Source organism: Hetaerina americana, unplaced genomic scaffold, assembly GCF_022747635.1.
Source record: "Hetaerina americana unplaced genomic scaffold, ioHetAmer1.1.p SCAF_4, whole genome shotgun sequence".
Classification (NCBI taxonomy): Eukaryota; Metazoa; Arthropoda; class Insecta; order Odonata; family Calopterygidae; genus Hetaerina; species Hetaerina americana.
The window spans coordinates 40,214,263-40,227,711 of NW_027286985.1; the positions used below are offsets into that span (position 1 = coordinate 40,214,263).

Genomic DNA, 13,449 nt, shown 5'->3' on the forward strand with positions numbered 1-13,449 from the left:
GACGACCGCTCGAACCGATACTAAGGTGGCCAAAGTGAAAAAAGTTTTGGACTCTGACAGGCGTTTAACCATCGCCCTTATCAGGGAGGAGACCGGCCTTTCAGTCGGAGCCGTGCACACCATTGTAACCGAGGATCTTGCGATGAGGAAAGTGTGCGCGAAGCTGGTGCCGAAAGTCTTGAGCGAGGAACAAAAACTGTCGCGGGTGGAAATTTCGCAAGAAATTTTGGACTGTGTCCAGGGAGATGAAGATTTTCTCGACAACGTTATTACCTCGAAGGATAGCTCAAAAGGAGCTCAAAGGATATCGGTTCGAAGGCATCGAGGCGGTTCAAGCGGCGACGACAAAGGCTCTCAACAGTATTCCGGAAACCGAATTCCAGCGGGCTTTTGACGAGTGGCAGACACGCCGAAGTGTATCACTGCAGGAGAATTGCATTTTGAAGATTATTAAGTAATTGTAATGATAACTGCAATAAATTTTGATTTTTGGAACCAGCCCCGATACTTATTGAACGGACCCTGTATTTTCCCCGGACCCATTCGACGGTAAAGAGAGGTAACATGAGCAGAACAACAGCACAGTCAATTTCACAAATTTTTATTACTTCATGTCCAAGGATTTTTTGAAATTCCCCTTACAAAGCAACACAATTTTATCTGGAAATTAAAGAATCAGCTTACGTAGGTTCCTAGATTACCTAATATAATTGATTTTAAAAGGGCTGAAATACAAATTGAATTACTTTCGCATACCATAGAATCTGATGAGAGGATATTTGAAGTATTTTCTAGAGCTTTCAAATGACAAAAAACAACCCTAAATCATTTGTTTTATATAAAGGATTGGATTCATGACAAGTGAAATTCACTCCTTCAGATAATGACAGCAGTTCCTTTCTCTGTGCCATGCGCAGTTTATCAAAAAGATTAGGTATCTATAAAATTAATTTGCAATGTAATTGTCATTTAAGAATAAAATACTAATTTGCACCAATTTGAAACAAATCAGAAACACTGCACATTAATCTTGTGATAGCTGGTAGGCATCCAGTTCACATACATACAATTATTACAGTGTGAATGCATCGGATGAAGAATTACAATTGGTACTGATAGGCTTTTGAGCAAGACAGTGTTGCCCATCATCACCTGTGCTTTATAATTTATACATGGAGGTGGGAGTAAGAGACACATGAGAATGGCTGTAAGCAGAGAGCAGATGGAGGAGTAGGTTAACAATCCAGCTGATCAAGTTTTCATAATACTGTCAGGCAAAGGATTGCAATTATAGGTAAGTGCATCACCAAATCAGTGGGAAAGTATTGAATGAAAATCATTTATCATAAGGTTAGGGAAATGAGGCTCGCAAGAAATAGGTTGGTTGAAAAATCAAAGTATCAAGACACAAATTAAAGCAGTCAGCATACTTTACTTATCTGTGAAAAAAATGTTCAACTAGAAGGTTGGTTCGATAGGCTCAACTAAATGTAAACCCAATGGCATTCACATGTCAGCTTAGAGGTTTGGAAATATTAAATATAATGAAAAGTAATACCTACTACCAGACAATCTTGTGAAAGGTAATGAAAAATTATGAAATAGAAGGAAATTCAAATAAACTTACATAAGAGTAAAAAGATTAGTAAATACCATGATATATGGAGCAGAGAGTTAAAAGGCAATGAAGCTTGATTGTTGAAATAAACATGACAGTTGTACATTGAAGGTTTTTTGAGATAGGGATTTGGAGGAGAATGAAAGAAATAAAATGAATGGAAAATAAAAGAAACATAGAAGGGCTAGGAAGTAAAGAGAATGAGAGGGCTGTTTGCAGATATTTGAAGAAGGCATGCATAGTGGGTGGATAGAGGAGATAATGAGGGGCAATAGGAAATTGAAGATAACTTGAGGAAGGAAACAATTAAAATGCTGAAAAAAATGAATTAATTATGAGTAGTTAAAAAAATTATTTAATGTCATGCAGGCTAATATACTACTTAGTGCAGTGTTTATATAAGTACAGCAGTACCTAAGCCCAAAGAGACCAAGGTGTTGCAGTGATATTTCTGTACTTGAAAACCCTGCATTCACCATTAGAATTCTGCTGGTAACAAAAGCTGAAGAGCTGGGAGCAAGAATTATTAACCAAAAAAATTTGTATGTAAAAATAATTACCTTCTTTAACTTTGAAGGACTGTTTCTTACTCATGTATGGAAAACTGATAAGAAAATTTGAGTTGTGATTGTGTAATTAAATATACTTATTGGGTAAAAATAAAGTTTTATCTCGTTAATGGCTTGCAGTCGCAACTGAGAAAATGAATTCATATGCATGCATTGTAATGCAAAGATTAATATAGGAAGGGCAATTGAATTTTTATTTTAAACATTGATTTGCCAGCTATGTCTTAAGGATGAAATTAAACAATTGAAGATTTTGGTGGATTGACATATATCCTCGATAACAATGATTCTATTTATAATTATTAAGCACTGTTGGCTTTTCCAATAAGAAATAGCTGCTATCCAAGTTACCAACATGGAGATGAGATTGATACTATTGGATTTCACTTACATGCTCAACAACATGTGAAAACAACTTTGATTCATTACATGACTAAATGGGTATTAATGGCAATCCACTGGTTTGGTATCTAGGTATTGGGTGGAAATAGCAATAAAACACCACTACATTTGAATTTCCTGCCTATCACAATGCCAAATTAGGTAGATTGTCAGTGCAATAGAGCTTAGGGCAATTGGAACACTAAGGCATCTGTCAGTAAAAGTATTAGTGTGCAAACATATTGCAGATGACAGAAGAATCTTGATTTCTTCATGCAAAAGTATTTTGAACCCTCAGACCCCTAGTTGTAGTAGTTTATTTACTTTGAGCATCAATTGGACTCGCAAAAAGCTATTTGTAATCCTTAACCCTTTCGGTTCTGTGAATACACCTAGGAAATTTGCATAGTTGCACTGAAATGGGAGAGTTTGAAAAGTAGAAGAAAAAGGAGTAGGTTAGGCGCGATGTATAGAGTTGTTAAAAAGGACGAAGCGTGGGAAGATTTATGGCAAGGGATAGAAAAGCCTAACTTTAAGGGAAAAAACGACCATAGCCACAAAATAAAAATAAGGACTCAAAAAACCAATAAGAAAAAATACTCTTTTTTAAATAGAACCATAATTGATTGGAATCAGCTGCCTGGAGGTTTGTTTGAGCCCTTTCCATCCAATTTTAGAAGTTATAAGTTGAAATGTAAAGCAGCCACTGGGTAATAAACTTCATTGTAGTCATGAAAATATTGTTTGTATGTGATGAGGACGGCATATTGTATGTGATGTGGAAGTTTGTTTGTATGTGATGTGGAAGTGTCATTATGTAAAAATATTTTATCTCTTCTGTTTTTATGTGTTCGTATGTAATTTTCATTGTAGAGTTATCTTTGACCTAACCTGACCGTTGCCACCAGGAAATTTGCCTAATTGCAACGTAATTGTGTAAACTAATAATAATAAAATAAATAATAGTAGGCTGCTGTGAATACATCTTTTCACCCCCACTGTGACGCACTTTATACTTTGAAAGTTTATAAATATTATGTTCATCAAAATCAAGAAATAAAACTGTTCCAGTCAAAAAAGTGAATTTGGATTATTTTTTTAATTCTATATTTTTATTTTTTAGATTATTTTATTATTTCGAGAGGAATAAAGGCTTTAGAGGCATGTTACACTCCATTTTTGCCACAAGTGAGAACTAGGATTCCAGTGTGAACACAGTGATAAGGTTAAATCTAGACTTGGGATTCTTTTTCACAGTTTTCCAAGATCGATTAATCTATTTTTTGCTATTTAACTTTGGAATCTTCACAGGCAATGTAAATAACTACACAATCAGTGAATGTGTTTCTCATAATTACGATACATACTTATTTCAAAGAATGTGAAGAGATGCTATGCATTCAGGACAAATCCTTATCATTTTCTTTCTATTCTGCAAACATTGTTTTACTATTACTAATAATTATGACTAATGAAAGTTATTTAAAGATGAAGATTAATGTATAACCAGATAGATCAATTTATTTGTCACTTAGACTTTAATTTTAAGCCAGAAATTAACAGACATTTTCCATTATAAGTTTGTCAGTATGTACTTTGCTGTGGGAAGGTCATAGGGTCTTTGGAAATTATTGAAATTAAAGAACACATTTAGGCAATATATATAGATTTATGTATATATTCCTCAAGCCACCAAAATTACATAAGTGATTAATATAATCGGTATGGTAAACATGCGCAACATGCCTTTCATATGCTAATTTAAAAATCTGTGACTTCTGATAACTCATGAATATCATTTAAAATTTTGCTCTTCATACACTTGGCGATCCTGATAACAACAACATACATGTTTTCTGTGAAAATAGACCCAGTTCAAACATAAAACTGTTGAACAAAAGTGAAGTGCATGCAATAATTTACCTGAAGATATTCCAATCACAGTACACAAAATGGATGTCATAATTTTCTATTAGAAAAAGGGATGTTTCAGAGTGAAGATCACTACAACAATAAATAATAAATTTTCAGCAAAGTAAATAACAGTATTTAAATTCATCAAGACATGGCTAATAGAACAAACAACAAATGCTGACAATCAATGGAGGAAAGGTAGCACTTCATTTTAAAGGCACAAAATTGAGACGTGACTGGAATAAGTTCAGATTACAGCCAATGTCAAGATACAAAATAACTCTGTACATGACCAAGAGAACATGTCCAGCCACTTGTTTACATAAATAAACAAAATAAAAGCAATTTTAGGTTTAAAATAATGATGTAACATTAGCAAGTCAAGTGGAACGTGTTTTTTTTACATACCAGTAATAACTCATTCTGACTGTTTAAATCTTTAAATTTCAGTTCTTCACAATCATACTGAGCCAAAGTAAAAGTAATACAATGGGAGAGACTTGCCTTAACATTTTTACCATTTAATAAGAACAGCCAAATGCATTTGTCAGGGATTAGAAAGTGAAATAACCACATTATCCACCAACTTTCAGGTTTGCAAGATGGACCTTCATTAATTTAATATTTTTTTTCCAAAGACAGACCAAGTTAAGCCCAGTTAAATGCATGAAAATTATTTTGTATTCAAGACTTGTAATTTATATTTCCAGAAAAATAGGACTTATAAGGTCAAGGGATTTTTGAGCTATATGCATTAGGGGAATTATATTGGCTCACTATGGATAGATTTAACTGCAAGCCATTCAAGAATTTGAATTATCATGGAAGCCATCCATAATACTCTCAAATGTTTTAGAACCACTGACATTGATACTAACCAGATGGTGCATTAGGATTTTCATAGTGCAATTTGCACACTTAAAATGTGATATCCTTAATAACAGATATTTTTACACAGCTATATAATAGCTGAAAATCAAAATGAAAACTCAAGTTGTAATATGAAACATATCTTCAATTAGATTTCCTCTTCAATACTATCTAATTGGTGCTCATTCATGTTGACTCTTGAATATTTAGTGGGCTTATTTCCTTGATATAACTCATATACTTAAAGGGGAAATAATTCTAATCATAACTGGGGAAAACAAATACAAAATACCAAAAAGAGATCTCGCATTCTTTAAGACAGAGAAATGAGGTCATAATACTAGCTGAGTAGAACGACGAGTTAAGAAGCATTTACATAGTAAACTGCAACATAAATACAGAGTTTTTCAGCTGGATCATAAAAGTACATGTGACCTCAGACCCACTTCTTTGGAATGAGCACCAAAACATTAAAAAAATCAAATACCAGCCTACGCACAAATTGATGTATTTTCTGTTTCATGTAATACCTGATATATGTTCACATGTAGTTGTGAGCAATTCATATTCTCATGTCAGAAGTACATCAAAAAAACCACCACAAAAGATACTGTTATTATATATAAATAATTTCATATTACCAGACCCACTTGGTCAAATGATATTCCCACCAACACTTATAGTACAAAGTCTACAGGAGATTATGTGACATATAATATCCATATTGACATTTTCCCAGTCAAAAATTTATGCTTAAGGAAAATTTAACCATCACCAATATTCATCCCCAGCAACAGGTACACACTAACAAAGTTGTCCCTAGTTAACTAAATGTATAACTGTACAAAGTTATAAGTTCCAAGCATAGAACTATCTGCACAAAGAACATGTTTAACATGCAAGTATTTTCTGCTATAAATATAATGCAGGTAAAACTGTTTACCCACACTTGAATATTCAAGTCACTGCCTCTACCACTAACACAGTAACCTACATTTGAAAAGCCACATTAGACTCCTCATCAGTTCCAAAAATGCTAAAATTAACATGAAAAAGTGAGGGTAAAGCATTTTCTGTTAATGAAAAGAATCACATAAGATGTACAGACAACAAAATTAAGTTCTTTGTGAGAGGTAGTAATAATTCAAGAGAGATGTGTACAATAATTTAGATAAATCCATTGCTTATGTGTGCAATTAACAGTACAAGAGTAATCATTCAATAATCAACAACAACATTCAGCAACTATTGCAGTTCAAACACTGTGACTTCTATTTACAGTGTTACTTAGTGTAACTTTCTACACAATTAACATTAGATTTTTGACATTTTATGTACAAATTGGATCAAGTCACAGATCATTCAATTTAGTTTTTCAGAGAGTTTTATTTTCTATAGAATAAAATAATTTCTCAACTATGCAAACCAATTTTAGCAGTAACACCTTTAGTGAAGTAATATACTCACAGCATTTGGAAAAAGGTGTACACACAAATACCTATTAAAAGGATATCAGAAACAAAAATGCTTCTTTTTAAAGGAAAAATCACCAATTTGGTGAAACAAGAAATATAAACAAAACACCACAAAGCATAGGAACATTCAGTAACAAATGATTTCATTAAATGATCATATCAGACAGTAAAGCATTAGCCAATGTAATTCCAGGAACTACATTTTTGGAGCATCATATTTAGATTTAAGCAAACACACTGTATCAGTTTAAATAAAAACAAACTATACAGGAAATAACACAAAGTTACAAGACATTTCAACTATGAAAAAAGAAGTAGAAGTGGTGAATTATCCATCTATATTTGATCAGCAAGAAGCAACATTTCAACAACACCAAATTAAATAGAAATTTCCTTAAGTTCCATTTGCTAAGCATATTCTAGCTGTAGTTGTCAAAGTGAAGTGGACTGAGATGGCTACTAGGAGAAACTAATGTAAAAAACAACAAGTTAACAATTTCTAGTCAGGGAACATCAATGAGTCAATTACCCATAATGGCAAAAATGTGATACCCTTGTTAACAAATATTAAAGGTGATTTGCCTCAAACACTTATAAAAGTACAGTCTTAAAAAGTAGGACAGATTTCCCAATATTCTGTAGAAAAGTGTAAAAGAAAAAAGTCATCTACCTCACACTCAGTCATTCAGATTAGATTAATCGTACAGAGGTGTTCATAGATTTATATAAGCATTAATTTATGGGAAAAAAACTGAAGATATCTCTAATCTGAAATATTCTTTGGTAGAAAACTATTCTTTGAAGAAATATTGCAAAAAAGTTTCTAATTAATGAGCCAACAGAGCTAAGTTCCAAGTACAGCATTTGAAAATAAAAAAAATCAAAAAATGCAACTTGGCCCCAAAGGTTTCTATGGTTGGAAAAGAAACAAAAAAAAACAATAAATTAATGCTTAAGGAACAGGAAGAGAGATAACACACATGGAAAGTTCTCAGAAGTATGAAAATAGAAAATTGGCTCTAAATTCCTGATATACCCATTTGCAATAAATTTAATGAACCGCAAGTTTTGAGTTAAGTACTGACAGAATGAACTAGGACTGAAAGACCATCATTCAAAACTTATAGTGTAAAATATAATAATGAGTTTTTAACGTTTATGCAATTTAATCGTGATAATAAGCCTATTAATGGTAAAAGTTCGATAAAAAACATCATGTTATAGCAAATCAAAGTAGTTTAAACAGTAATTTAAAAAAAAAATAACAAAGTTTTGGCTACAGCACTGGACACTTGGGAGAAAAGAAATATATATCTCTGTATATATAACTATATTTATGAGTTTTCCCATGCTTAGGAACATATCACAGGATAATTTCTGCATTGCCATCGCAACATTGATATCAAATCAGAGCACTTTGTCCCTTATATTAAACAGCCAAATTGTAATATGCAAAGTTGAACATGCATACTTTGTAACAAAATCAACAATGAGAGCATGTCAATACTTATGCAGTATTGTTAAAACAATAATTAATTCAGTCTATGAAATCTTTTACTCGAGGGGAAAAAGCTCATAACATTTTCAAGGTTATCGATAACCATTAATTTAACACCACCAACTACATTTCTTGAGGTACCTACTAGTATGCTCGGGAATCATCAGGGGTACTCATAATATTGAAGATGTATCGTACCATATGCATGCCTTTTAATCATCCACCATAATACCTATCTAATTATCAGTCACATCACTTTCATAACTACTTTATGCTTTTAACATTATTTTATATAAATACATTTTATCTACCAACCACCAAAGCTATTGAGAACCATTTAAATTTTCTATACTTACACATGGAAAAAATATCCACATGTCTTCTTCTTTTGATCATTCCAGATAATTTCTTGCTCACTTAAAACAGGATTAACTTCTTTCTTCTAAAACATCTGAACCCATTGGGTTGATACAAATAATTTCTCAAATAAGAGAGAGCATGTCCTTCCACTATTTCTTCCCCGATTCTTCTTCACTGGACCACCTCTTCTCCTGCTCCTCCAACTCATACTCCCACCTCAACTCTAGTTCCCTCATGTCATCTGCTATCCCCTTCTCATAACTGTCCTCCTGTTTTTGGGCAGCAAGAAAAATTGTTCATTATTATTCATTACTGAATTACTCAAGCTATATTGAAAAAAATCTTTAAAATCCTGTGTCAACACTGCCCACCAAAAACTAAACATGACAACAATCATCTTATTCACATTAAAACCTTCAAAAGTAAAACTCTATAATGGGATGATGACCTCTGAAGGAATTTTATCTTTGTTTTCAATTACAGAGCCAACTTCCTTGGAATATCTGACATAATTGTTTCAATCATGTATTGTATACTTACAAGCCTTGGTTGTGCCACAATATTTTCCATTGATTAGTCTAAGTAGAAGGCACACTTGAGAAGACCACCCATTATTCCCTATTTCATCTAACCCATCACTTTTTGAATGAAATAAAATTTTTGGTTTTATTTTTTATCATGTGCTTCCATTTTCATGTCAGCAGAGTGTATTTTACCCCGAATATGACACCTCAGAAATTAATCTGAGGTGATGTTAGGTTGTTAAAAATTGTTACAGCATATGAGAATTGTTCTATAACGAGTGATTATACAGATGTTATTCACATAATTTATTGAGATGGATTCAAATCAATGTTACATTGTTACTTAAACACATAATGTATATTTAGATCTAAAATGCTTTTCATGGAGGCTTTTTTGATACTGGGCAACAGGAAAAACATCATAAGGGCTAGAGGAAGGCTGAGAAGCACACTGTATGCTCATACTTATAGCCAATGCCAGTTATGGATGAAGGAGAACTTCTCTTCAATCATGTTTGATACCTTCATTTAACATGTATGTTTCTTCAAAGATGACATGACTATTGGAACCATTCACCACAAATGAAATTGAAGCTGGTTCATGTCTACATATTTAGAAAGCTATGAAAACTGTGGATTATTTCCTCCAAGTGATTGAGGAATAAAATACACCCTCCGAGTGATTGACGAATAAAATACGCCCATCAGCATGCAATTTTGGGCTCATGTGGTAGTTTTTCTTCATTGTCAGGCACAATTTTACCAGATGTACAATGAAGCATCTTAAATGCTGCCTTAGTAGTTGAAGAATAAAGAGCATATAATGCTATAATAATTTCTGGCCAAAAAAATTATAGTATCTAAATTAATAATATGGCATACGTATCTGTGAAGGATTTTACTGTAATATTTTTATGGGTATCATTCGAATACTCATCTTAGAGTAATATTAAAAAAACTAGGATTTGTACAACATATTTCAACCAGCATACAGAGTTATTTCATATGCTAGTAGTACATATTTTTATGCATTTTTAGGCAGTCCTAATCTTATGCTTTGATATCCTTAACTTACAAATGTTCAAAAAAAAAACAAAATGAAATCTTAGATGTATCATTAGTTTGAATTAATATACACTACATTCTTTCAATCGTATCTGGCAATAATCATAGTATGATGAGTAGTCGTTTTTAGAATGAATTAGGCGAATGCTATAGTGAAATCCTATCACAACATGGTCCTCTGACCCATAAATATCTCAAACTAAATTATCCCCAAATCATGCAACATATTTAGTACACATTTGCAACTATTATTCAAACTGAAAGGTAAACTGATACAACTAAGAAATGGTTTTCAATTGGTAGCTAATCACCAACTTGGCCCTGACACCACTGAACTGCTATGATCACCTGATTATTGCACCTAAGCAGAAACAGCATAACTGGTATTTGTTGGAAAACAAAGAGTTTTGAAACTCAATTCCATTTTTGCAAGTGACTCAGTAAAAGGATTTTGAGACTCAGTCGTATCTTTTGTCAATCCTAAGGCTATTAAAATATCATGGAAATTGCTTCATGAATCTATAAATAATATTAAAAAATTACTATTACTTGATGATTTGCTCCTAACTGGTTATATTGAAGTTTGTAGAGCTGTCAGAAAACGGTTCACTGATGGTTAATTGACTAATATTGTTGACCTTACAGTAGTAGCAGTAAGCCTTAAATACGGCAATCCTCAATATTTGAATGTGCTTTCTACTATTTCTATCTTCTTGCCTCTTTAGCCAATTGTTGGAGTATTTTGAGCATATAAAACAGAATTTCTGACAAAAGGTCAAACTTTAAGGCAAAGAATATGGAAATGCCAATGATAATGAATTTTTGTGATTCTAATTTTTATACTCTCCACCTCATAAGAACTTTCAGTTAAAAAGCTCATATTGGAAGGGCGGAAAGAAACCCGGAATCGGCACCAGGATACCCTTGTCGAAAGGCCCAAAGGTGTCCATAGTTAAACGCCCCATCTGACCGACGTCGTACACACTCAAAGTGCTCTCCATAAAGCACCTGATTAGGACACCACTGAAAAATACTTGTCTCCAGGATTTGAACCCGGGCCCTCTTGGTGGGAAGGCTAGACGTTAGCCACCGCACCATTTTGATCCCAGCTATTTTCATAAAGTCCACAATTTAATTGATCATTTTTCAGTATTATTCACTGGTAACATGCTAGAATTGAATCTCAAGAATGACTAAATACGTACTTACCTTCATCTTTCATATTCTTAATTCACAAAAAATTTATTTGAGCATGACAAAATGTAAGTAGATAGCAGTTAAGAATATACTTACATCATCATTCTTGTAATTGGAGCTCGATTTAAGGTTCCAATTTACAGGGCCATCTTTGTTCCAACCTACTGAGGCAAATGTTGGAGACACCAATGATGCTGATACTAGCTGGTTCTGAATAAAAGAGAAAAAAAAACATTTATCTTTCATGTAAGATTATGTGTTCCAAATGTGGTTGTACTACCAAAAGATTATGTTTATGACTTGAGGTAGATGAACTCCAAATACAACCACTAAAAAGATAAATTTCAAAGAAGTGTTCGTGGCAATCAATTTTTCTAACACAGAAAACTATGATTATGAATGAGCTGCTTGATCGTATCACATATTGGTCCCCCTTTCAAGATATTATATCATTAATGTATATACATATCTTTATTATTATCATTACAGTACTGTTTCCTTAAAGTTGCACCAAGTAAGATAATCATAGTGCTTCAATGATCACCTGTAATGATTCATTATTCTTACCTGTTGGGAGCAATGTCATGAAGAAAGTTTTCGTGAGTGCACATTTGCCTGGGATTATTGATTTTTGAAATTATACGCAAATTTTTTGATGCAGAAATATGCAATATTGAATGCTGGTGTCTATACATACACTTTGAGACCACTGTGAGGTGAATATGGTAAGATCCAAATAGCAATAATACTATTTTGTAACTTTTTAAAGTTTCCACTGTTTCTTGAATACTTATGTCAATTGCCAGTGATTTCAAAGCTTTAATTCAAACACTAGTAATTATAATTAACCTGGTAGTTTATTGGCTTTTATTTATGGTCTGCCTGCACTGTGAGACTTTGCATCAAGAGATCTTAAAAAGTTTCTATAAGAGGAAACTTTGTAAAACACAATCAAGAAGTACCATTTGAAGATTATGCAGATATCTACAATATTCAGAGTGCTGAACCCAGTACCACTGCTTGTCAGTAATTAACTATTTTTAAGCTGGTTCACAAGAGTATAGGAAAATAAAAATAAATCAACAACAGTCTGCTTCAAAGTAACCCTATACCTTAAACCATGGGCACTAGATTTTGGTGCACTTTATATATAATATTTTTTATACACATGCACCTGATTATACTGAATGAACCTCTCCCATGGGAACTACTTGAACTTGAAAGTGCTTAAGATAATTTACAGTAGAAAATTCTCTACTTTCTAATATATATATATATACATGCAATAAGGGAAATTCGAAAGAAAAGGAAGGGAAAAGAAAAGGGTTATAGTATACAAGTACAATTACCAATCTGAGCTCTTTTTCCTTCTCCCTGATTCCTTGCTCTATCAATTGTAATTCCTGAGTTAACCTCTCTCCTTCGCTCATAGCAGCACCCTCAGTGGCCAGCTATAAGAGCAAACAATGATTAGCAGAGTGAGTATACTCACTTCATTTAGCATTAAAAACATGTATTTAAAATGAAACTCACCTTTAAATCATTGATTTTTCTTTCCAAATTACGCAATTGCTGCTTCACTCGCTGTGACTCTACTAATAAGCTGTAAAAAGGTTTTACGGAGTTAATCCAAAAAGTTATTTAAGTGAAAATAGCTTATGGCTTTGAAATATTAAAAGTGTGAATATAAAATAATTGTAAAATTAACAAATCCTCTCTCAATGACAATGTAATGCACATAAAATATCGTGAATATCTATTACTATGAAAAACTGATAACACTTATACATATAAGTTCCATAATTTATTAGTGTAATTCACCCAGTTGTGTCATCAGTACTTACTCCTTTGATGCATAAGGCGATGTTGCACACTCAGTGTTTCGACCCTGAACAAAAAGTTGTGGAGGATCAATTATCCCATGGCCGATTGTTATGTAACCATCCCCCAAGCTACTGTTTGGTGCTGCCACAATGTG

At 33.0% G+C, this 13,449-nt stretch overlaps 1 protein-coding gene across 2 annotated transcripts in view; it reads right to left on the reverse strand.

Annotated features, from left to right (window-relative positions):
• Positions 1-4,227: 4,227 nt before the first annotated feature.
• Positions 4,228-13,449, reverse strand: part of roq (RING finger and CCCH-type zinc finger domain-containing protein roquin) — a 29,642-nt gene continuing 20,420 nt past the window's right edge. For both annotated transcript variants that reach the window (XM_071590955.1, XM_071590956.1), the window contains exons 14-18: positions 13,316-13,449; positions 13,005-13,074; positions 12,821-12,922; positions 11,568-11,681; positions 4,228-8,954 (exon numbers count right to left, since the gene is read on the reverse strand). The exon at positions 13,316-13,449 is cut by the window's right edge and continues 41 nt beyond it. In XM_071590955.1, the coding sequence (XP_071447056.1) occupies positions 8,835-8,954; positions 11,568-11,681; positions 12,821-12,922; positions 13,005-13,074; positions 13,316-13,449 (540 nt within the window). In that variant the 3' untranslated portion in view covers positions 4,228-8,834. The remainder of the gene's footprint in view (positions 8,955-11,567; positions 11,682-12,820; positions 12,923-13,004; positions 13,075-13,315) is intronic.